The sequence below is a fragment of the Hipposideros armiger genome, unplaced genomic scaffold, assembly GCF_001890085.2.
Source record: "Hipposideros armiger isolate ML-2016 unplaced genomic scaffold, ASM189008v1 scaffold_52, whole genome shotgun sequence".
In the NCBI taxonomy this organism is placed as follows: domain Eukaryota; kingdom Metazoa; phylum Chordata; class Mammalia; order Chiroptera; family Hipposideridae; genus Hipposideros; species Hipposideros armiger.
This window is the reverse complement of record NW_017731402.1, coordinates 2,826,454-2,852,068: the sequence shown is the minus strand read 5'-3', so window position 1 is coordinate 2,852,068 and position 25,615 is coordinate 2,826,454. Positions and strand designations below refer to the sequence as shown.

The 25,615-nt window shown below is 47.5% G+C and overlaps 1 protein-coding gene across 1 annotated transcript in view; it reads right to left on the bottom strand.

Annotated features, from left to right (window-relative positions):
* ONECUT2 (one cut homeobox 2) overlaps positions 1-25,609 on the bottom strand; it is a 51,232-nt gene extending 25,623 nt beyond the window's left edge. Inside the window, exon 1 of the mRNA XM_019640703.1 lies at positions 24,697-25,609. Within this exon, the coding sequence (XP_019496248.1) occupies positions 24,697-25,609 (913 nt within the window). The remainder of the gene's footprint in view (positions 1-24,696) is intronic.
* Between the last annotated feature and the right edge of the window lie 6 nt (positions 25,610-25,615).

Genomic DNA, 25,615 nt, shown 5'->3' with positions numbered 1-25,615 from the left:
TGTCATACCCACAAAATAAGTTCTGCATGGATCACAAACCTTAATGTGAATGGCAAAATAAAGCTTTTAGAAAATCACATAGGGTAATATCTTCATAATCACAAGAAAGAGTTCTTAGACAAGACCGAAAAAGTACTAACCCACAGGAGAAAGACTTATATTCTAGATCACATTAAAACTAAGGCCTTCAGTATATCAAAAGACAGGAATAAGAGACTAAAGAAAAAACAAAAGAGAGGAAAAGGAGAGCCATGGATATTTGTAAACCATATGATTGACAAAGGGCCGAATCCAGAATACATAAAATCTCTTGGGGGCCAGCTGAGTGGCACGGTGGTTAAGAGCTGGCTTGGGACGCCAGAGGGCCCCGGTTTGGATCCCACATATGAGGGCCAGTGACACTGCCCTCTGCAGCTAAGATGCTGAACAACAGCTCGACCTGGAGCTGGGCTGTCCTGAGTTGCCGGCAATGGCATAGGCTGCAGACCCCGCTGCAGTGGGTTGCCATGGGCTACGTGTGTGAGCGGCCAGCAGCTGCTGTGAGTGGCCATCCAGAAGCTGGCGACTAATCTGCCTCACCTGGGAAGAGTGCAATGATGGTGCCAACTTGGGCTGGTGAGGCAGCGTCCTCCACAACTAGACTGAAGAAGGACAAAAGGACAGCAACTTGTCTGTTCCCATCCCCGAATTCCCCAATTAAAAAATAATAATAATAAAATCTCTTGGCCATCAGTAAGAAAAAGCCAGACATCTTAATATGAAAACAGGCAGGCTTTAACAGGCACTTCACAGATGAAATCCAAATTTCCAATAATTATATTAAAAGATGCTCAAAATGATTAGTAATACAGGAATTACAAATTTAAAACAACATTACACACCCACCAAAATGGCGTAAATGTATGAGTCTCAATAATACCAAGTGCCAGCCAAGAAATGAGAACTCCTCTAGGCTGCTGGAGGGAGTGTAAATTGGTACAACAGGTTAGAAAACTGGCAGTATCTGACATGGTTGAATATATGCACGCCCTATGACCCAGAAATTCTGTCATAGCTAGGATAGAATGCCTTGTTGCAGATTGCTGTCATGTGCTGGCACACTCCCTTGACCTTCACCACTGCAGTGCATGCCAGTCCAGCTTCCAGCTGCCAGTACCTTCATCGCTTTGCCTAAGGGCTTCTCTGGCTGCCAGACCCTGCTCTGTCCATGTGCAGGGCTGCCCGGAAGGGCTGGGGAATTCGTGCCCCCTCCCGGGAACTTCCCCCCATCAGTGAATGATGACAGCTGCCAGATAAATACTCCAATGCCCCTGTCTTCCAAGTGGAAGAACTCTGGAATGTTTTCTATGGACACACGCAGAGTGATTTACTTGGTAGTATTAGGCTCCAGTTTGCCCGCAACGGAAATGTGCTGGATGAAGCAAAAACTACTGGGTTTCTTCCCTTCTCTGTCTTATTTCTCCATCCCCCTCCCAGTGCTTTCTGGGATCCCCTTTCAAATAAACTGTTTTGTTTATTTGAATTTTTGTTTCAGGGTCTGTTTCTGGGGGAACCCAAACGAAGAAAACTCTAGAGAAATATATGCTTTCTGTACATTAGAACATACATTCAATAATGTTCAGAGCAGCTTTCTTTGTAACAAAACTGGAAACAACCCACATGTTCATCAACAGGGGCACCAGTAAACCGTGTCACATTAATTTAATGAAATACTGTACAGCTATGAAAAAGAAGGAACAACGACTACAGGCAACAACATGTGACAATATGTAACAACATGAGAATGTTGAAAATCAGAAGCCAGACACAAAGAAATACATACTGAGTGAGTATATGAAGTTAAAAAAACTGACCAAACGAAACCAGTGGTTAGGAGTATATACTTGAGAGTTAACAACTATGAAACAAAGCCAAGAGGTGATTATCATGAAAGGCAGGTTATTGGTTACCTCTTTGGTTGAGGGAGGGGTTTTGATAAGGAGGGGGAATATGGAAGACTTCTGGGGTGCTGGCAATATTTAATTTGTTTTACTAGACTTAATTAAGCAATGCATTTATGTTTACAAGAATTAATTAAGCAATGCACTCCCCATCAGCATATTTTATTTTACAATAATACATTTAAAAAATCTATAGCTTTCCTATCCACCAAAAATAACCTATCAGTAAATGCAACAGAAAAAAATTCACAATAAAACAAGTATCTAGGAATAACTCAAAAAAGTGGAAAGAGCAAAACTTTAACTTTTATTTCCTTACTGAAGATATATTTTTTCTACGTTCCAATATTTCCAGTTAAGCAAGCATTACAATGTTAATGACAAATAACCTTTTTAAAAAAATTGTAAAATACACATAACAAAATTTACCATCTTAACCATTTTTAAGTGTACAGTTCAGTAGTGTCAAATATATTCACATTGTTATGTAACCAATCTCCAGAACTTTTTCCTCTTGTAAAACACGTAACTCCATATCCATTAAACAACTCTCCACTCCCCCTCTCCCCAGTACCTGGAAACCACCATTCTACTTTCTGTTTTTATGAATTTGACTACTCTATCTCATATAAGTAAAATCACACCGTGTGTGCGTGTGTGCGCGCGCGCGTGTGCGCGTGTCTGTGTGCGTGTGTCTGTGTGTGTGTGTCTGTGTGTGTGTGTGTGGCTTATTTCACTTAGCATAATGTCCTCAAGGTTCACCCATATTGTAGCATCTCAGAATTCCCCTCCTTAAAGGCTGAATGATGTCCCATTTTATTTATATACCACATTTTGTTTACTCATCTATCGATCGACATTTGGGTTGCTGCCACCTTTTGACTATTAAGAATAATACTGCTATGGACGTGGGTGTACAAATATCTCTTTGAGACCCTGCTTTCAACTATTGGGGATATATGCTCAGTAGTGGTATTACTGGATCATATGGTAATTTTTTTTTTATTTCGTTGAGGAGCTGCCATATTCTTCTCATAGAGGCTGCACCATTTTACATTGTCACCAAAAGTGCACGAGGTTTCCAATTTCTCTACATCCAACACTTGTTATTTTCTGGTTTTTGGGTGTGAGGGCAAATAAATTTTTAATGAAAAGAACTGGCATGAGAGCTCTGGGAGAGAACCAAGCTTCCACAGTCTGGGCAGCACCTGGCCACACATTTGCCAAAGCTGAAGAGAATTTGCTTGCTGTATTCTCTTCCAGGTACAAGTTCTCAGGGCAGATTTCCCTTGACCCTATCCTGTCCTGACCTCAGGTTCCAGAAGAAGTGAAAGTGATGCCACCAAGAAGCTCCGCCCCCACTTCTTCCTCTTTAAAATGCTCCCTCCCCTCTGCTGCCCTGAACTCTCTTCAGAGGACCAGTCTCCGCGGCAAGCCAGTTGCAGGCCAGGCGTCCCTCTCCCTGTATCCAAAGGGCAGCGACAGGGTGCATCTGTAACCAGACCCCACAGAGCCACCCGAGACGCACCTGTGGATCAGAACTAATGCCATTAGGCAATCGCTCAGGGAATAGAGCTGCAATTACCCCTTGGATGCTTTCTCCAAGATGACCACACATAGAACACCAAGAGGGAGAAAGTAATGAATCACCAAGGGAATTAACTGGAAACCGCTCTAATTAGTGTTATAATTTTTCATGAAAACACTAATGAATATGAAATAATGTGGCCATGAAACCACTAGGACAATTAATCCTTGGGAGTAATTTGGGGTCAGGAAAGAATTCTAGGGGCTGTTTAAATAGACTCGTGTGTTGAGAATTCAGAGGCCCATGGCTTCAAAATCTTGTATTAGCAAATAAGTTGCTACTTCATAAACAGCAACAGGGCTATGCTGGTGGCCTCCTCCTTTTCATTACCCTCCCCTCCCCTCGCCTCCCCTTCTCTCCTCTTCCTTCCTTCCTTCCTTCCTCTCTCCCTCCCTCCCTCTCTCTCTCCTTCTCCCCTTCTCTCCCTCTCTCCCTCCATGTTCTAAGCATGAGCTTAGCAAAATGCCCATAATTGCTAAGACACTCTTAAAAGGACATGGGGTGGGGGACTACAGGTGGTTGTGGAAGTAAGTAGTACTGCTATAAGTTGGACCAGTTTGCCAGAATCATATCCAGGGACCAATGTGGAGTCTGGCAATCTCTCTCATCACAAATTCCACCAGTGATGTATAAATTATTCTGAAGAATAGATGTGTCCATGCACAATAGAGTGTCATCTGTAGTACAGAGGACAAGAGAGGTAAATGCGCCAGGTGCAGTGCTAAGCACTTGTGGTGTCTCATTTAATCTGCACACCAACCAGGTGATGTCAGATATCAACCTTATCCCCGTTCTACAGGGATGGCAGCTGAGGCTCTCTGAAGTTGATCACTTGCCTGAGTCACTTAGCTAGCTAGTAAGTGATATAGCTGGGACACATATTGGATCTAACACCAGAGCTCATGCTCTTAAGGACAATGCCAAGCAATATTTTTAACATAAAAACTATGGGAGATTTAGGATTTAGGCCAAATCTCCTGTTTCTATACAGAGATGTTACAAAAGATAATAACAACAACAGCTAAATTAGCAAGCATTCATGAAGTGCAAGTTGTTTATTTAAAGCATCTAGAGATGTAATAAAAAACTATGGTGAATGTTGCCACTGAGTGCCATCCAACGGAATGGCAGAGATCTTCAATACGGGAAGCAGCACGTCAAACCTTAGTAACAGTGTGTGACAAGTTTCAATTTATTTGGTGCAGTTAGTCGGGTGTGAGCTTCGGTTGAGAGAAGGTGTGCATAAATCATGGATCATGAACAATGCATTAACATGAAACGGAAAAATGGTTTCATCCTTCATCATGACAATGCTCCATGTCATAGATCGCTTCTGGTATGGTAATTTCTGTCAAATAAAAACATTACGGGGGCTGGCCGAGTGGTGTGTTGGTTAAGAGCTGGCTTGGGATGCCAGCTCTGACCAGCAGGGCCCCGGTTCAGATCCCACATGGTGGCCAGTGACACTGCCCTCTACAGCTAAGATGGTGAACAACAGCTCGACCTGGAGCTGGGCTGCTGTGAGTCACCGGCGACGGTGTAGTCTGCAGCCTCTGCTGCAGTGGGCTGCCATAAGCTACCGTGTGTAGCTGGCAGCCAGCGTGAGCGGCTGGTAGCCGGTGTGAACTGCCAAGAGCCACCGTGAGCGGCCATCCAGAGGCCAGCGACCGATCTGCCTCACCCAGGAAGAGCACAATGATAATACCAACATGGGCCAGTGAAGCAACGTCCTCCACAACTAGACTGAAGAACAAAAGGACAGCAACTTGTCTGTTCCCCACCCCCAATTCCCCAATAAAATCTTAAAAAAAAAACCACCACAAAACATTACGGTGCGTTCTCATCCATCTTATTCACAGGATTTGGCACCATGCAACTTCTGGCTCTTCCCCAAAGTCAAAATGACCATGAAAGGTAAACGTTTTGAATCAATTCAGGACATCGAGGCAGCCACGACAGCACAACTAAAGGCACTCACAAAAGAGGACTTTCAGAACTGCTTCAGAAAGTGGCAAAAACAATGGGACAAGTGAGTTCAAACTGATGGGGAGTATTCTGAGGGGGATTAATAGCAATATGTCTTTTACTATAATTTTTTTAAAATTTAAACATTCACCGTATTTTGTGATCACACCTCGTAGATGCTTTAGCTCATTTAAGGTATACCTTACGATGTACCTATTATTTGAGGCACAGAGATTACTATGGGCTAAATGTTTATGACCCCAAAATTCATATGCTGACATCCTAACCCCCAAAGGTGATGGTATTGGTAGTGAGGCCTTTGAGAGGTACTTAAGTTACAAGGACAGAAGCTTTATGAATAGAATTAGTGCTCCAGAGAGCTCCCTGAGCCCTTCCACCATGTGAGGATATAATGAAAAGTCTGCAACATGGAAGTGGGCCCTCACTCGACCATGCTGGCACCCTGATCTCGGACTTCCAGTCTCTAGAACTGTGAGAAATTAAAGTCCTGTTGTTTATAAGTCACTCACTCTGTGGCATTTTATTATAGCTGCCCGAATGGACTTAGAGACAAAGATAAACCTTGAAGACCTTGAAGATTCTAACGAATTCTGAAATGTTTATAGGCTAATTAACAATGCAACAAAAAGCAGTTCTTTAGGGCTATTTTTGGAAATACTAAAGCAGTGTTTATGGAATGCCAACTCTCCAATTACAGCTCTATCACCCTAGGTTCCCAGTAGAATGGAATGGGATGGGATAGCTTTCTCAAGAGCTGGGATAAAAGTGGGAGGGTCTCTTCTGCTTGTCTTTAGTGGCAAGGGTGGGTGGAGCTGAAAGATAGGCCTCTCTCCTTCTGTGTCTTGCTTCCAAAGATAGGAGACTTTGGGAATCCCACCTCTTCACCTGGGGATGAATCCTCAGACAACTCAGCCTATTTGCTTTTCAAACCCAGTCTGGAATTCTACTTCCTTGGCTATGCAAATAAGACTTTCTGAGCCCCAAAGGAAGTTAGCTGCCTTGAGGTAAGACTGTGGGCTTGTAAATAGGAGTCCCAGGACTCCAGCTAATCCATGAAAGAATTACAAATTTTGTTCACAATGCTCAGCATCTGAGTAAATCAGCCTGCCAAACCACTGGGCCCCAAAACAGGAGGACTTCTTGGAGTTACAAGGTAAACAAGTTCAGTAACCAGCAACAGCTTGTTATGAATAACTGGAGATGACATCTGCCTACTATGGGTGTCACTTCTTCACGTCCATGGGAAGTGTAAGCACTGCGTATTGATTCATAGGATGCCATTTCACATGCACGCAGAACAAATCCAGCTAAACAAAGTTATCTGCCCAATGGAACTCAAAAATATTTCTCAATTTAATTTTAAACAGGCCTCGATGTGAAGGAAATTTAATTAGTTGAGTAATATAGAACACAATGAAATGTCCGTCAAAATTGCTTCCAAAGGTTTAAAATGTTTTCCTTTTCAGACAATGTAGTTAGGGCAGCTGAGAGATATCTATGTTAGTACAATGTCTTGGAAAGTGAGGCAAGGAAATCAATGCGATCACCTCTTTGAATTAAGTATGCACAAATGAGAGCAACTGAGATCCATATAAATCAGCTCAAGAAGCCCTCTGTGTACCAGACCATTTGGGGACCGGCAGAGAAGAAGGACGATGCAAATAAACACATTGCCTGAGGGCATGCTACGCACTAATGGCAGCATCTCTAAACGCCCGCGTTAAAAATCAAGACAAAATTGTCTAGTATTTTTAACACTGCTTATGATTTTTAAAAGCGTGCCCAACATGTAGAACCTAAGGTTAACAACAACAAGAACAAACCTCAGACATTGTTAGAGTCACGAGTAAATCTTTTGATCGTTTTGCTACCCCCCTCCCAATGGCTTCTATGTTCACTGGCAACCCCTGAGCCAAGTGTTCACAGTGTTTGGATTTTATCAGCACGGAATAACCAAACTCTGAATTGGGTAGCTCGACTTTTGTGTTTTGCTATTTTTAAAACATTTAAACATTTGTTTCCTTTTTCTGTTATTTTCCTTTTATTTTTAAATTTTTGGGTAGCTTAACTTTTGTAGGCAACAGATTTGGACTTTTGTTCCTCCGATGTTTGATGATTACTTCAGTGGAAAACCAGAAAGGTTTAAAATGAAGTCTTATTTTAACATACATGTAGAGCTACATCTGGTCATCTGGTGGGGGTGGAGGGGTCCTCCTAGTAGGACACTAGAGTGGTGTGACTGGTGATCAATGGCATTCCGTATTTGCTGAGTGCCAGGTATGGGTTAGGCACTATGCTAGTGCTAAAAAGAAGGTGAAGGAGGGCAAAGCTCGGGGTTCCTGCCTGCCATGATCTAGAAGAGAAGGTTAGGCATGTCTGCAAATAGTCATAGAGCAAAGCAACATGGCTCCTGTCAAGTTGGGCATAGGTATATTACTTGTATGTAGTAAACAATATTAAAGTATTTTGAAATACTTCCACATTTATTTTCTATTTGTTGCCAAATTTGTTTTCCCATCCTATCCTTGCCATAGAAATGACTTCCTGCAAGAATACAAGTGAGCCAAAATATCACATATGAGATAGACTGCAAAAAAAAAAAAAAAAAAAAGCTCCAATTTACCTTTTCCTGTACCCATGCTCCTTGCCATGTACCCTTGTCGTGCCCTCCTGCCCTGTCTCTGGGCTCAGCCACGTGACTTGCTTTCACCAATGGAATGCTTTAGAATATGTTATAGTTTATGCTTTCCCCTTTGCCGTTGCTATGAGAAAGGCATGCCCGGGTCCCCCAAGTGGTCCCAGGAGACGATGAGAAACATGTGGAGTAGAGCCAGCCCCACACACATGATCAAGCCCAAACCACAGATGCACGGGCAATCCCAGCTGGAACCAGCCTAGATCAGCTGAATCTTGCAGCTATGTGAGAAAAAAGTGCTTGCTGTTGAATGCCATGAGTTTTGGGGTGGCTAGTTACTCAGCATTGTTTTGGCAATAGGTAACTGATACATAGCACATAAGAGAAGTTCCATAACATCTGTACTTTATTTCCTTTCTTTCTCCCTCCCCAACATCCAAAGCCATCTTGTCCCTCAGATCACCACTCTAGGCAAGGGATTCTGTGGGGAAGTCATGAAGACAGTTCATCCGCCTATTACCCGACAACTATGGTATACACATCATCTCTAATACTTATATCTGCTCTCCAAGGTGCACATATTATTCCCATTTTATAAATGAAAAGACTGAGACAACAAAGCAACATGGCTCCTGTCAAGTTGGGCATAGGTGTGTTAGAGCTTAAGTTAGAGCTAGTAAGTGGCAGAGTTAAAATTAATTCCCAAGCTTGTCTGACTCCAAAGCCAAAGGCCATTCATTTCACTGAGCTACCCTGCTGCTACCTCTGCAAGATTAGCTCTCAGAGCGGCAGGGAGAAAGGGGTGCTGGATGCCTCCAACCCCCTCCCAGTGGCCTGGGTCGTGTAGACACCGTCCCCAGGACTTGCCTGAGGCTTCCTCTCTTGTTAGCTCGAGGCTCCTCACCCACCTCAGATAGGGATGTTCATGGGACTTCTGGAGCTCTAAGGAGGCAGAACACGGGCTCCTGAGCTGGTGGGGCTTACGGTAGAAAAGCCCACTTTCCCGTGGATTTTCCTCCCTTTCTACTCCAGTGCAATCCCTTACCTGTTCCCCAACTTGCCCTTTTAATTGACTTTCCAGAATCTGCCTATGGAAGCGCAAATCTGAGGCTCCAGGTGGAGAACTGGTCAGGGAGGGGTGAGCTCAGCAGTACTGACTCCTACCAATTCCTTTGGGAGGATGGCAGAGGAGGAGGCTGAGGCACTGGGCAGAAAGGGAAAAAAGGAGAGTGTGTGGCCTTTGGTGCCAACCATGTCCAGGCTATGGTGCCTCAGCCAGAGAAGAGTTCGGCCTCTGATTATTTAAATCTCTTCAGAGAGGCCCCAGAGCTGCCTCCTGCTCTGCCCTCCGGTCTTTGCCTTCTTGTCAAAGGAAACTTAGCTTGGCTATGCAAGGCACACAAATGACAGCCCCTTTCGTCAGTTGCTTACTGAACATACTCAATTATCATGCAGCTTGGCAATGCATTCAATTAAAGGCATCAGAAAATTAAAGTCTGGAGTGTTTTAATTTTAACACTAAATGTTGTTCACATATGCCTGGTCTTCCAGTTTGTTACTCATGTAATATGAATGTCAAAACATGACTGTAAAAAGATAAAATATCTCAAGGCAATATATAATTTCCACACAAGACATAGAGAAAATTATTTTGGTTTCATTTTCTTACTAAAGTTGAAATAATAATAAAATCTGTTTTCTCTCAACCTTATATGGATGTTGTGAAGGTAAATGAGGACTAATCTGCTCAAATCTTAAAAATCTAGTAAAATCAAAGGTGAAAAAAGCTAGTTAACTTTTTTTCTATTTTTAACTACTTAATTCAGTACTGTGTATGCAAAACTGTGTCTAACATCCCTGAAAACCTTTGAACTACTGGGTCTCAAGAATCTCAACTATATTTATGTCCAAAAGATACGGAAATGAGAAAGGAAGAGGGTAAACGTATAAATATAAGATGTTGACACCTGGCTTTTTGCTTTAAAGGTACATTTAAGTCAATAACAATCTAAAAATTTGCAGTATAGCAAGTAATGGCCATTTAAATGCAAATTTAGTTTACTGATAATTAAAAGGATTTAAAAGGGGAAAGCAGTCCCTCTGATTCACTAATGTGTTTGCAGGCTCAATTGTTCTGAGATGGATGGCATTTTTGGCTTGGGTGGAAGCAGACAAACTTCTGCTGTTAACCAAGCCATGGTGAGGACTGTTTTCTCCATATTAGGTGTATGTCTCACTTCTGGTTAACACAGGAATCCATTTTTGGTTATGTAAGCAAATATTTCTGTCAACAATCAAAACCTTTATAGAAAAGACCCCTTTTCAAAAGGAGAGGCTAGAAAAGAATATACACATATACAACCCATTCCCCTCAGAGTGACTGAAATTAGGAGATTTATAAAGATAGGCAGGAGTCCACCAAATGTCTCACTTTAAAACATGCCTACTATGGGTTCAGCCACAGGCCAGCAGCTATGGGAGGCACATGGAAAGAGCCACAGGAAAGGGAGGTACAGAAGAACGTAGAGGGCAGTGTAAGACCACGGCTAGCTGTGTATTTTGGAACAGATGACTGCCACTGGAGTTCAGGAAAGGGAGAGAAAAGAATGGGCTAGAGTCAGCTGGGAGGATTTCAGAGGAGGATTTGAGGTGGCCAGAAGGAAAATGACCCGGAGAGAGACACATGATGGGCAAGGCATTCCAGGTAGGAGAAACAGTGTGCAAAGGCATGGACACGGCAAAGAGGACAATAGATGAGCATTAATAGTAAGGAGAGCTACCTGATTGGAGCAGGTTACCTTGGGGGACTACAGTCAGCTGGGAAAACGGGCCCCTATTCTAGTGTCTAGTGGTCGTCCTATCACATTGCTTGCCTCACTGGTGAAAATCTCAAACTTTGGATAAGACTTAACCCCATTTCAAGATTCCCTTTAAACACACATACCTAGAGTATCTTAGCTTAGGAGTAAAATGACATTGATGAGAACTGACTATCACGAAATATGAAATACCTCATACTGCTCCAAAATGATGCACCAACACTGATGATTTGTTTTCAAATGCCATCTACTAACTTGGGGGGTACAATGGGCAGAAACAGTGTCATAAGAGTATTCATTTGTTCACAGATATTTATTGGATGCCTACTGTATGCTGTCTGCAACCTCAGCGCTCATGGAACTTACAGTCTGGGGCGGGGAGGGGACACTGACAAGTTAGCAGGTGATACCTATATTCTGTGTGCAATGGGACGGCTAGTCCAAGGGCATCAGGACTTAGGAAACTAGAGAAGGCTTTCTAGAGGCAAGGACATCTAAACCAAGATCGGAAATTCAGCTCAAGGTAGTTGAGTGAGGGAAAAAGTATTCTAGTCCAAAGGAATGGCCTGATGCGTTTGAGGGGATGGAAGGGGTACAGTTTGTCTGGAGCACAGAGTGAATGGGTGGAGTGATGCGAGACGAGGCAGGAGGTGAGCAGGAGTCAGTCCATACAGGAGCTGGTACACTCTGCTCAGGTATCTGGACCTTCTACCAGTGGTCACAGGGAGCTAACAAAGCTTTAAACAAGGTGTAATGTGGTCAGATTTGGGTTCCAAAAACATCACTCTGGCAAGGTTGGAAAATGGATGGGAAAAGGCAAGAAGGGAGAAAGGGAGACGAATCAGGAGGCTGTTGATGTTGGCAAAGGCCCCAGCTAGGGCAGCATAGAGAAGATGGAGAGATGCAGACAGGTATTTAAGAGTTATAATCCATATGGCTAGTATAGTTGATGATGAAGAAAAGGAAAAAGAAATGATGAGGGTTGATTTCCTGGTTCCTGGTTTGAGAGGCTATGAACAAGGTGATGCTACTGAAAGAGGGAATAAAAGCAGATTCATATTTGGTGGTGGTGGTGACGGGGGGCTGCAGGGGCCAGACAATGAGTTCACTTTGAGATAGACTGAGTTTGAGGACTTTCAGGCAAAGATGTCCAGATGCAGAAGGACATAGGGACCTGGAGCTCGGGAGAGATACCAGGGCTGGAGAGAGACCCACAAGTCCTCAGCATAGAGAGATGATAAATCCAAATAGATAAGATTTTCCGGGATGAGTACACTGAATGAAAAAATAAACTAGCCTAGGCCAGAATGCTGAGCTAGATGGACAGAACAAGAGGAGCCCAGAAAGGAGACTGAGAAGGAGCGACCAGAATGCTAAAAAGAAAAACAAGAGAATACATTATGTCAGAAGTCAGGGGAAGAAAGGGAGAGGAGAGGGTGGTCAGCAGTGTGTCAAATGCTGCAGAGAGGCCAAACTCAGAGCTGAGAAGTGTCCATTGGATTTGGCTACAAAGACCTCGATAGTTACATTGATAAGAGCAGGTTTAGTAAAAAGAAGTGTCTGGAACCAGGCTGCAAAGGGCTGAGCCTGAAGGGAGAGGTAAGAAATAGACAATGAGTTACAGCTACTCTTTCTAGCAGTGAAGGGAGGGGAGAGAAACAGCTGCAACAGCTGTCAGGGCAGCATTTTTAAAAAAGGTACGAGAGGCCGGAGCACAAAAATGCTGATAGGAAAAAGCTAATGAAGAGGTTATAAAAGCACAGGAAAGGTTGGGGTCCTGAGAAGGCAGGGGAGGCAGGAGCCCAGAGTCAGGTTGAGGAATTGGCCCTCAACAGGAAGGCTGTCTTTTCCTTTTCAGAATAATTTTTTTAAAGGATGAGAAAGGTTAGACATTGAGAGTGAATACAGAATTCACTCTTGTGCCTTAAATATGAACCGAAGTGATTTGTATTTAAGTGATTCATTCGATATACTGCATAGGCAACTGAATCTAAGATTTAAATAAAATCTTTTAGATTTGGGAATATGTGTATCATACTGTCTCAGGAAAGCAAAAAGTTCTTTTCCTCCACACATTTTTTAGTATTTGGAGTCAAAGGAGACTATAGGAAAGGTCCTATTTACATGGCAGTCTTGTCAGAATCTCTCTTAAAAACCACCTTGAAACCAGTTCTCAGGTATGATTCAAAGAGGTTCCCGTTCATTTTTAGAGCAAAACTTTAGGTATTTAGAGATTTTTTTTTAATATTGAGAATCAGTGCTCTGCCATGTTTGCTTTGTTCTGGGCTGGATTGTTCTCCTTTTCATCCAAGAACTACTTGGAATTTAAAGGTGAATTTTCACAGGGAAGAAAATCTCATTTATCATACCCCTTGATTTTCTTACAAAGGGGATACACTTGTCTGTTCCAATGCTCCACCTCCCTGAGAATCACTTTAGCAATAAATTTGGCTTGAACTAAAGTTCCTTGAAATAAAGCAAAAGTTTTACATTTTAATTAGCTTGGGGACGTCAAGGGCCATTTTTCCTAGAAAGCCAAAGAATGTGTATGGTGCCCAATCATAGATCAAAAGGACCCACCAGCCTCTTTTCTCTGGAATAAAAGCACAAATAAGGCATAACATGTGACTGAAAATGGCCCAAGTCAGGGGTCAGCGCCTAATGTCAGCTCTCACCCTGGCCAGGGCCATAAGACTCCATTGAGTGGCCTGGGGGAAATGACTCAACCCTTGGCCCAAAGAAGCAGTGGAGAGGTTCGTCTTCAAGGGAACCCCATCAAGGATGATGCTCAAGAAATCAAACCCAGTTTTTAGATTGATTGGAGGTAGTGATGTCCCATAGTTGGCTCTCCCTGCAACCTTCTGTTGATATTATTCTGCTGATGTAAAGTGAGAATATTTTGTTAATACAATGAAAGCCATGTTTTCAAACATCAGGAGCATGTAGGTATGTGTGCGTGTGGTGGTGGGGGGTTGTGGGGAGGGGGGATCATTGATTTGTGTATACTTGTGTGAAGGGCAACCAGGCTGTAAACCTTGAGAGGAAGTCCTAAATCTGAAATGTGTTGAGAGCTGCAATTGGTGCCTGCAGAAGGCAGTAACATGAAATAGTTCAATTCCTCCGCCTCCCAACAGAGGTAACGTTCTTCCTCTTCGGAAGGAAACGGGGTCATTTAGCATCTTTTGTCCTCTCACCGCCATTGCCTCCTCTCCCTTTGTTATCGCTGACCTCACATAGAGAACCGAAGCCACAAAGGAAAACTGAGGCCCAGTTCTGGCTGGGAAGCGCTGAGATCTAGAGACCTAGAGGTAAAGATCAGGATCCTGTTCGGATTTAACCGGGCAGAGGGCCCATACGCCTTCTTTGGTTGAGATGGAAACTCGCTCAGACTGCAGCCCAGGAGCTCGGCTCTCGGGGCGCTGTTCGTGGTGCTGAAGCCCTCGCTGAGGCAGCAACCCACACACAGGCGCTCGGCTACCTGGGGCTGCGGACCAGATCGATGTGAGGAGAATCTGGAAACAGTTGTCGCCCATAGAGCTACAGCCAGCTCCACTGTTTGGCTCCAAGTCTAGCTCATTGGCTCCCTTCTTTGCCATTGAAAAATGGCTGGTTCACTTTTTCTCTTCCCTGGGGATTTCACAGAGCCCACCTCTGGTTCGCTGCTTTGGCATATCTCTTTCTGATGTCCTCCCTGCCGCTATTTTCTTCCACCCTCTCACTTTTGTACACTATTTTTACCTTTGCAGAGCACCTTACAGTTGGCACAGCCCTCACTGGCACCATCCACTGAGCCATTTCTCTTACACACATAACCATTCTTCTTCTCTCCCACAGATATTTTTGCTTTCTTTGCCCCTTCTCTCCCAAACACTTTCCATCTAAGCAGGAGACTATTACCTCAGTGTGCAGGGTGGGCAAATCACGTCTCCCACCAAAACAGAATCTCTGATTTCTCCTTGGCAATGAATGAGAAGAGGCAGACGTTAGAGTCCCCAAAGACCAGGAAAAGTCCCTAAAGAAATTTCTTGGAAAATATAGTGGTCAGGAGGATGAGGAATGGGGACCCAAGATACTAGGAACAAAGTGAAGGAAGGGGTTTGGGCCTTGTTGCGAGGGCGAGGGGGGAGCGGGTGCAAGGTTCAGTGCAGTGAGACGACTCCCGGCAGGTGGCGCTCTGGCTCAAGGTGCTCTCGGTGGAAACCTGAACGGCTGGCTCCACCTCAAACCTTTCTGCTAAAGAACCCCCTAGCCATGTTTGGAGGTCTGTCTTGCTCTTGATCCAAGCATTTATACCGACTATATTCCTACTAAAAAGCATCGTTTGCACAATTCTATTTACTGTAATGCACAGGGATGAAAAGAACATAAATAGAAAAGAGAGTGTCAACGGGAAGATTTTTTTTTCTGGTGTGATTGATGGTGCTCAGATCAAAACTGTTTAATCATCAATAACATGATTCAGCAATTGGGAAATATAAACAAATTGGGCAACTGCTTGCTTTGGTCAAAGCCCTGGAGGGGCCCAGAGGAGTTGGGTCAAGTTTGGGGAGGGCAATGCCAGCAGGAGGTTCCCTCCCTCCCACCAGGGCAGAGCTCGCTGTGCCTACAGCTGACTGGCGTGACCTTTGGCTTTTGCAGCGCGTGCACGCACACGGTTGGACCGGGGTTAATGGCACTTTGCAGGGAGCTCCAATTGAGTAAACAAAAATGCCTTGCCCTGTTCTAATGGAGCACATTATTCTGAGGCCTAAGCCTTCATCCAGGCCCCTGCAGCTGCTCTGTAGGTCAGTGCTACCAATAAAGCAATTAGCCAATGAGAAAACTCTTCTTCCCTGAGGGGACTCGAGGGTTTTGTTGCAGTTGCTGTGCTTTGCTTTGGGTTTTTAAACAGGCAATCCAAGTTGATCTGAGCCGCTTACATCAGACTCCGGGATAAGGACAGTGAAATTGTGTGTTTGCTGAGTGTGATATTTTAAGGGCCTGGTCCCCTGTTCCACACAGCCTGGAGAACTCACTGCTTCCTGTTCAATTAACCTGAACCATAGCTGAACTCTGCCCTTTGAACTCACTCAGCAGATAAATACATTAGCTCACCTAAGGAATCATTAATATTTTTCAATCACATAAAACAAACATGAATGTCTGAACACAGCCCAAGAGATAGCCAATTAGGAATAGCACATGTACTATGTTGAAAAAAAATCACGAGTGAATATTATTTACAGAACAAAAAGGTTCAAGGAGGAAATGAACTAGATCATGCCAATGGTTTTGGAAACAAAAGGGACTTTCATTTTCATATATGCAAACATGAGGGTTACTGAGCAATATTTAGCAGTTCCTATTCCATCTACGCTGCTCTGTAAGAAAAATTGTAACTTGGTCTAGTTTCTACCAACTTCCATCAGAATACACAGCTCCAAGCCCCATCTCTTCTGAAGTGACTTCAGTGTCCATGCTCATACACAGAGTCCAAAATATTGCATTCTGAGAGGACAATTCTATTTCTTATTTGCAACAAATGAACAAAATAATTTTTATGGAAGTATTACTGCTTTGAAGTGAGCCAGCTTAAATGAACCAAGCTAGTGGCTTGATTGAAATAATTTTGCAGTAGAAAAATGATATTCCTGAGATGTTGCTACTCTAGCATATAAACAGATTTTCTTTGGTGGAAGAGAGAGAGAGAGAGAGAGAGAGAGAGAGAGAGAGAGAGAGAGAGAGAGAGAGAGAGAGAGAGAGGCTGAATGCATCCATTTTGTCCTTATCCCTGCATGTCATCTTAGAAGAATGAGAAAAACATCCCCAATCTAGTCATTGCACATTTCAGTTTGATTCAATTTCACTTCCCACAATTGTGCCTCCTGACCCCTCCCCTCCTACCCCCTTTTCATTTTTGTTGGGTTTGGAGTGTGGGCTTAATGCCCAGCTATCCTAGATGAGAACACTTAAAGGAATATCACAAGTGCGAAGGGTAAATCTATTGAACGAGGGTCTTTAACTATGTGGTTTCCTTAAAGGGAAAGGTTGGATCAATAGGATCAATATGAAAGGTTTCCCTGGCCCTGCATAAAAGGGTAAGGGCTTCTCTTTTCACTGGTTTAACTTTACTCTCTGACAAATGCAAATCAATGGATCTGTGTTTACAACAGATTCCCTAACAGACTCAACTTGGGTAAAGCCCAGCGCCTCGCCCTGGGGGTGGGGAGTCCAAGCTTGCTCTAGGGGGATGCTCTAGGGCAGAGCTCCATCCTTGAGGCCCTGGGGATGGAGTGGGGAAGTGAGCTGGCAATGGCTACCCATCACCCTTAATGAAGGGCTTGCTGCCCACTGGGATTCTGATACCGCTGCCTGTAGCCTCTTCAAAGAGGGTAGAAAAATGGAAGAAACAGATTCCTCCAAGGATGTCTCTCTCCACCCAGTGTAAATATAAAGCCCCAATTCCTGGGATCTGGTGAGCTAGTCAACCTTGTTTCCTACTAAAATAGATTTGGGAGGCTGATGACACCGAGGAAGCTGAAGTGAAATATCTACAATTGGAGCGGCACGAGTATTTGAGATCTAAAATGCCCTTTCCTAGGCGGTAACTGGCTCTCTTAGTAATGACAAGGCAAAACACTAAAACTGTGGATTTTTTCCCCCTTAATTTTACCTTTCCCTTTAAAAATGTGATGCTTTCCAGAGATTACATGACTTCAAGTCAATACCAGTTACAGAGAAATTATTTTTCTTCCTGCAGGAGAAAGTATATGTATATTTGATTACATGAGCCAAAGTCCAATGCTGATTAAATTACGTTGGAGGTGTGCTTCCAACCCAAACAAAGTCTGCTTTCTACAGAAGAGTAATGGATCTTCAAATGGTGAGAGAGGCGCCAAGGTGGAATGCAGAGCCTCCCTTCCCTCTGGGACAATTTGTGTGGGACAGTTTTTCATAACAAATGTCCACAGCTTCTAGGAATCCTGCTCAAGTGAGACTATCTTTGTCTGCACAGCTGCAGCCTGCCTCCTTGCCTTGCCTGTCTGCACCTTGTCAGGCATCAGATGGGCTGAGTTACCCAATCGACTTCACTCCCTCCCTGGCCCTACAGAAACCTATGCATATTTCTCAGACTCTTTGTCTTGAGGGAGACATGGAAATCAAAAAGCCTTTCTCAAAGGCACTGACGTGGGTTAGGGGGACAGACTGGGTGATGTGGGGTGCCGATGGGTCCCCAGCCCATCTGGAGCAGGCTCTGTATCTGACAGTTTAAATGCCCCCATTGGGCTTCCTCATAATGGCCTCTCCCCACCAAGAAGAGTATCCACCTCTGGCTGAAGCCACGTTTCCCAGGTCAGAGAGGTCGGGGTGAACATGATCCAGAGGGTCTTTGATGAAGCTTGATGCCCAGGGTGCCTCAATATTCACCCTTTTCCCCAGGGCCCTTTATCCAGGCAAACATTTCTATTTATTCTCTCCTCATTTCCCGTCTTTTGGCAGGAACCCAGAAACTAAATCTCTCTGCTTCTCCTTTGAGGCTTTCATTTCTCCAGGGATCCCACTACGCGGTACCACTTTTCCTGAAGACACTGTCTGCCAACACCAGTCACCAGCCACAGCATGGTGGGGCCTAGTACTTTCTTCTTTAGAACTCGATAACCCCCTTCCTCTGACCTTCTTTTAGAAAAAGGTTCTAGCAGCTAGAAAACCAAGTGGTGGCCCCAAAATGACGTTTTGCATTGAAGACAGTAGGAGAAAGAGGCTCTTGCTCTCTCAGGTTTCAGGCCTGGAGCTCTGGAAGGTAACACCCTCCCTCCGCCCCCGCCCCCCCCACACCTCGCCACCACGGTGTTTTGACTCTGGGAAGACCTGACTCAAGTGGGCAGTGGGGCAACTTTCCTCTTGAAGACACAGAGGATCTGGGGGACTCAGTTTCCCCTCTGTCCTACCCTCACCATTCACCAGGACTCCCACCCAGTTTTGAGCTTCTAAGATAGAGATAAAGGGGCATGAGTGAAAGACCCTACCCTCCAAAAGTCTACTTGCCCCTCCAGAATGTTGGGGGCACTTCATGTGGGGCATGTGAAGAGGGGCCATTTGTCTTCCTAACCAGAAGGAAACCGCCCTCCATCCTTAGTTTCTACATCTGATCACTGATCACCTGACCTAGTTCACTGCAGTTTGCAGGACTGGAGTAAGGGCAGTTCTAACTGCGAACCAAGGAGCTGTATCAAAGCTTCCTTCTTTAAGGCGGGAAGAGGAGCCCAGTCTGGGGAGGACAGAAAAAACTACCAGCTCACCGTTTACCACACCTCAAAGCAGAACAATGCGAGGTTCCCCACCCCCACCCTCGTTCCTTCTTCCCTTTTCTCATTTCGTTCTTGGAGAAGCAAGGAAAATATTCCTTTCCTTCCAGATGGAGACCTTCTCTGGGAGGAAAAGCTTAGCTTCTCCAATTGGAGGAGTTATAATTTCAAAAAAGCAGAACAATTTTAGCTCTTCTCTCACCCTCACTACCGTCCCAGCTCTTTCATTCTTTGTGGTCAAATTCACCTTAGTGTTCCTTCTGGAAGCAGCAGCTACCATTTGTCAAGGGGAGCGGTTGGCGGGATGGTGAGGTCTCTCCCACGGACAGGAAGGAAACGCTTACAAGTTCTTTCTTTTCCAGTCAGTGCAGGCGACTCGGGGAAAACCTCCCTACCCTGCCAGGCCAGCGGGGATAGGAAACACGAGTCTCCCCCGGTTGGTCCAATTATCCCGGAACAGAGCAGGCAATTCTCGGGGATGAAGCCCAGGATTTTGTCATTGGGGCCTCAGTTACTTGCCCAACTAATGCAACTGTGTCGAAAGTTTGCGAACGGGTACATTTAACGCGAATGCTCTCTCTCTTTTAATGAGAACAGGGAAGACTAGGCGGGGATCCGCGGCTCAGGAAGCTGCGCGGTTCCAGGCAGCTTTAGAGACGTCATTTCCAAAGTTGGGCTTGGAAGTCCCCGCATATGGAGAGGGTGACCGAATTTCCTGGTTTCGGATGGAGAACTTGCGCCGGGCCTTACTGGACCAGTTATGGGCCGTGCGGGCCCGGGGGCGACGGCTCCTTACTTAAGGACCAGAGAGCTGGGAGGATGCGGGCACCGGGCGCGCGATAGGTCTTCTCACCCAGCCACCCGCAGAGCCCGCGGCGGGGAGCGCAGCCAACGGTGTGTGCACGCGCGGGGCCGGGGAAGATGGCAGGCAACCCCCCAGCGACGAGAAGCCTCGGAGAGGAAGGAGGCCGGCTGCGGCCCGCGCGGGGGAGGAGCTGCCGCCAGACCCAAGATCCCGCCCGCAGCTGGGGAGCGGCTCGGCGGGAGCGCGGGCGAGCCGGGCCGCCTGGCGAGCGCGCTGCTGGGAAGAGCGCACCGTCGGGCTTACTGGAAACGCGCCGGATCAGGTTCCAGATCAATGAAATCTGGGTCCACAGGTTTACGTTATTGTTGCCAGCATTAATGCTCTTTTAATCTTCTAAACATTATCAGCATCGATCTCCCTCCATATACACATTTGTTTGAGAAAGTGACATAACCACACGGTGGAAAGCCTGGAACAAAAATAAGTGCGCAGCCTCTCGCGTCGAGGGCGCGATGAAGCCGGGGCTACTGCTCGCGCGGGGCTTCACTGCCTTCGCTTGCGTCCCGCCTCCCGCCCACCCTAATGCGTGTGAGGAAGGTGTTCTCCCGGCACCCGGGGCTTGACCAAGCAAGGACAGTAGCGAGCTTTTCAATTATTAATCTGACCAGCCAGCAGCCGAAACTATCGTGTGTTCCGTACCAACGTGGGTTGCGAGCGGCCTCTCAGGCCTGGATCCGGAACTAAACTTCCGGGAGAGATGGGCTGAGCTGGGCTGGGAGCCAGACCAGCGGGAGGGAAAGTGGGGTGGGGGGCTCTGCGAATAAGGTCCCCGCCCCTTAGTTTAGGAGGTGCCGGTCGGCCTGAGAAGCTTAATACGTCCCCGCGCCCTCAAGAGACACGCACACCGTGGAGCCCCTGGCAGGAGCCGCTAAGCACTGCCCTGCCATGCTCCGCCGTTGTGGGTGACAGGTGGCCCCCGAGACGTCTTGGCGGGTTGGTTAAGGGCCCTCCGCTGCCTGAACACAGTTGGCTCCAGACTGACCGCTGGGAGTTGCTGCCTGAAGAAGGCCTTGCGTCTGCCCGCCGCAGGGACTCAAGGCAAGCTCCTAGCAGACCATCCCAGGAACCCGGGTTACAGGGTATGTCGTCGGGGGCTCTGCTCTGTCTTCCGGGCGCTGCAGGAGAACACTCCCGTCACTGAGGTCTTGATTTCCCTCACAGGGGCGCCAACCCACGTTCTTGCCCGGGTCCCCTCCCATTTCGTGAGTGTTTGTGCTTGGTTCAGAGGCGTCTTGGGCTCCAAGCTGGAGCGTGTTGGCGCTCGAGCCCGCGGGAGCTTGTCCTCGCGGCCTCTTGCCCAGTTAATACAAACTGCCTCGCGGGAGCGAGCCTTTGGAACCGGCTGAAGAGGCCCGAAAGGGCGCGGCTGCAACCACTTGCTGCCCTTACTACCCTTTCCGAACGAAATCGTGTACTTGGAGCCCATTTTTCTGAAATCCAGTGCTGGGGCAATCTGAGTTTCTCCAACATCTTCTCCCTTCCCCTTTGAACTGCCACCCAGGGCTGTGGATACACCGAGGAGGCAGGGACCAGAAGAAGGACCTGCTTCTGTTGTGACGGGGTGTACTTCACCTAAGTGAGGTGTGCCGGCACTGGCCCAAATCAGACATCTTAATTCTGAGGTCATTCAAACCCCTGTCTGTTTGGGCCTCTGGCAAGACCCAGAGGGGCACAAAATAAGAAAGAGAAAAGGAAACTAAAAAGAGATAGATAGATAGATACATAGATAGATGATAGATAGAAAGAAAGAAAAGGAAGAGGCCTAATCTGGGCGAGGTGGTGTGTGTGTGTGTGTGTGTGTGTGTGTACTGTCTCTTTGAGGTGTGCAGCTGCCCTGTGGAGCCACTGGACTTGTTTAACCCCGGGAGCCAAAAGGTGTGGGCCCTCAGCAGCGACCCGGCGGGGATTCCGATCGATACTCCTAGCGGAGAAGGCCTCTGCTTTTCTTCTCCATTTGCTCCTAGTTCCCTAGTGCTCCTGAGCACATAATACCTACTTACCAGTCCCAGCTTCTGCGTCAGTGTCTGAAGAGACTGATCTACTGACCCCAAACTGAAAAGCCTTCTATGTAATAATAACCACTCAACACACTTGTAGTTGCTGATAAAATGGCCAGATAAAAAGGCTAAAGCTCGTCCCTTTTCAACTTGGGGTAATAAAACAGACACACATTTGAATGCTTGAGCAAAGCGAGATCCTCAGCAGGAATTTCCCACTTGCTACAGGAGGCTTTCAGTCTTCCGAGGAGGTGGTTTCAGAGCTCTTCCTCCGAAAATCCTCCCCATGTCCCCGCTCCCACAGGCCAGACCCTGAGGGAGGAGTCTGCCCAGCACCCTTCGGGGTGGAAGGTGGGACTGGGGACCCCTGGGGATGCCATACTATCCCTCATCCCGGCAATGCTTGGTGCCGTGGTAAAAGCTGAGACACACTAACGTCACTTTCAGTAATATAGACAGGAAGGCACCTTTTTTTTTTTTCTTCCTCTAAAGCTCTGTCCTTTGCGCGATAGGCGTGAGGGGGCGGCAGCGCTCTGAGATGGGCTGGAGTGGAATCGCTGTCATCCTGCCTTTAATTGTACCCCCCAAAGACCAGCTGCCAAGTTCCTTCTGGCCGCCTGTGCCCAGGAAGCCAGCACGTGCTACCGCTAGCAGAGAGGGGCCTGGGGAGGAAGGCGCTAAGACAAAAGGGTACCACACTGTTCGGAATTGTCAGTACCCTCCAGTTTATTTCTCACCGCTACTCTTCTCTAGTCACTGTTAAATCTTTTCTAGGAACCAAGAGTAAATCAGAGAAAAATGTAGGAGAGGATTAAGAGTAAGCTAAAGGAGAAAGATAAAGTAGATTTCTAAATCCAAGCAAAAGTACTTGGAGTTCACCAGTTTTGAGAAGCTCTTTGGGGGAAAGCTAGTTTTCTTTACCTTCTCAGATCAACACTGCAACAGAGGGCAAAGGCTGAGATGGTCAGAGCGGAAACGCGCCCTCCTTTAGCCTGGGTGAACACGCAGCTTGTCACACATCCCAGCCCTGTCCGGCGTCGGCTGAGTGCACACTATAAGCCTGGCTCAGCGGGGCGAGGAAAGCCCCCGGGCGCGTGAGAGGAAGGCTGAGCTCTCGGCTCCGGAAGCGCGTTGTGTGCAGCCAGCTCCGAATCGCGCGCGTCCCACTATCCGTGCGTAGGTAAATCACCGCCGCCACGACTTGTGTCCCAGATGTCCTGCGGATCCCAAGAGATCACCCCAGTCCTAAAGAAGCTGCCCAACCCAGTGTGCACTACGGTACTGTGTGTCTTCTGCAGTGGGGTACCTGAACACTTTGCCTCTCTGGGCCCACGGCTCGGTCCTGGGGGCAGCGCAATTACCACGCGCACCGCGCTGGGTCTGTGCGCACAAAAGCGCGCAACTGCGTGCCAGTCGCGGCCACTGCTGCGTTTTTCTCTATCGCTCCCGCCGCCCACACAGGAGGTGTCTGTACTTCTAGAACAATAGAGGGCTGTACCTCGCGGCTTGGCCGCTAGAGGAGGCACAAAGAGCCAAGCCGGCTCCAGAACAATGTACCAGTCGTGTCCACTCGTCCCCTCCCGCGGGCTGCCAGCCCTCCCCGCTGCCGTGCTACGCGTACAATCAACGTCCGCTTAATGCAAAGGCGGAGCCTGTAGCCCGCGGCCAAGATGCATTAACAAACCTGCATCTTAATTTCTCAGCACCTCTTCCCACGAGCGCCTAGCTTCTCTCTGGGCCCAGCCAGTCCTCGGCAAATACCAGCAAACGCTCCGAGCAGGGCAAGGGCGGCTGGCCAGTGAGGAACGGTACTCTCCATTCTTAGTTTGTTTTTTCCCATCCTCCCAGAGGTGAACGTGGCAGTCCCAGCCTTCGTCCTTGCACCCTCCCCTCGCTGTGGGCAGTAACACGGGAGCTGGCCTGAGCCGGCTCCTTTGGTCAGAAAGTACCCCCCGCCAACGCTAAGGCCGGAGAAGGGCTTGGAAGCGCTGCTATAGTCTGGCCACCGTTCCCTGGCGGGCAAGGCTGTGACTCTTGCCAGTGACCAAATAAGTTTGCCTGATATGGTGGGTAGAAGGAGAACAGAGAGATTATTTTGCCCTCTTCTGAAGAGCAAAGCCCCTCAACTGCCTCCATATAGAGAGACTAGGCAGCCTGGAAAACTGAAATGTATTGTCTGAGCAAGAGTTCCAGCGCACAGGGTTTTGCATAAGAGCAATTCCTGTTCTCTGTGGGTCCTGGAAAAAGAGGGCTCCTAGCGGACACCGGGCACCCCTATCCTGCTTCGGGAAGTGAGGGCAAAGTTGGCACATTGAGGGGTGGGCGAATGAAATATGCGTGTTTTGGAGGAGGGAGTAGGTCAATGAAAGCTGGTAAACAAGGAGGAAGAGAAATAAGAAAAAGGGAGGGGAGGAGGAGAGAAATGAAATGCAAGGAGAAATAAAGTCGAGAAGAAATAGGAAGTGTGTAGGGGAAAACAGAAGAGAACCGAGGGAAGTCCTAGGCGCGCTGACCTGGGGCCACAAGCATGCGGGAAACCTCTCCCCAAGCTGCCTGGCTCCAGGCGACCCTCTGGGCTTACCTGCCAGGCGTAAGGCGGACATGCGCTGGAACTCGGGCTCCTGTAGCCACTTCCACATCCTGCGGAAGGTCTCCCTGCCAGATTTGAGTTTACTCCACGGTTTTGGATTCCGGAGCAGGTCGGAGAGCGTCCCCTGAGACCGGCACAGCACCCTCTGCGCGAAGATCGCCTGCGGGATGCTGTAGCGCTTCAGCTCCGCGGTGATGCGCTGGGCCACCTCTTTGGTGTTGATCTCCTCCAGCTGGCCGGATGTGGCCACCTGCGAGCCCGACGAGGACGAGGGCGGCCGCTCGCGGCTGGGCGCCAGCACCGGCCCGTGGGACTGAGCGTGGCCCGGGTGGTGCAGGCCGTTGAGGTGCGACATCATGGCCGCGGGCGGGGTGCCCAGGCCGCGGGACAGGTGCTGCTCACTGCGGGTCAGCATGGCAGTGTGGTGCGCGTCGAAGTTGGGGCTGAGCATTTTGTCGTGGCCCGGCGGCCCGTAGTTGGGCAGGCTCTGCTGCGCGTTGTGGAGGCCGCCCAGCCCGTTCCCCAGCGGCGTGGCAGCCAGTGGGGACAGGCTCTGGCTCATGCCAGGCATCTCCTTGTAGGGGCTGTAGAGGTTGTTCATGGCCGGGAGCCCGCGCTCGTCGCGCATGAGGGTGAAGCTGCCGCTGACGTTGCCCGACAGGCGCTGGTGGTGGTGGTGATGGTGGTGGTGCGGGTGGTGGTGCGGGTGCGGGTGGTGGAACTTGTCCGACACGGTGGAGATGGGCGGCAGCGGCTGGAGAGGCGTCAGCGTGGTGTAGGTGTTGCTCATGCCCATGCCGGGCGGGGACGAGTCGCAGGACATGCTCATAGCGTGATGGAGCGGGATGGAGAGCTCGGGTCGGTAGTCGCCGCCGTCCAGGATCGAGGCCATGCTAGTGACCATGGCCGA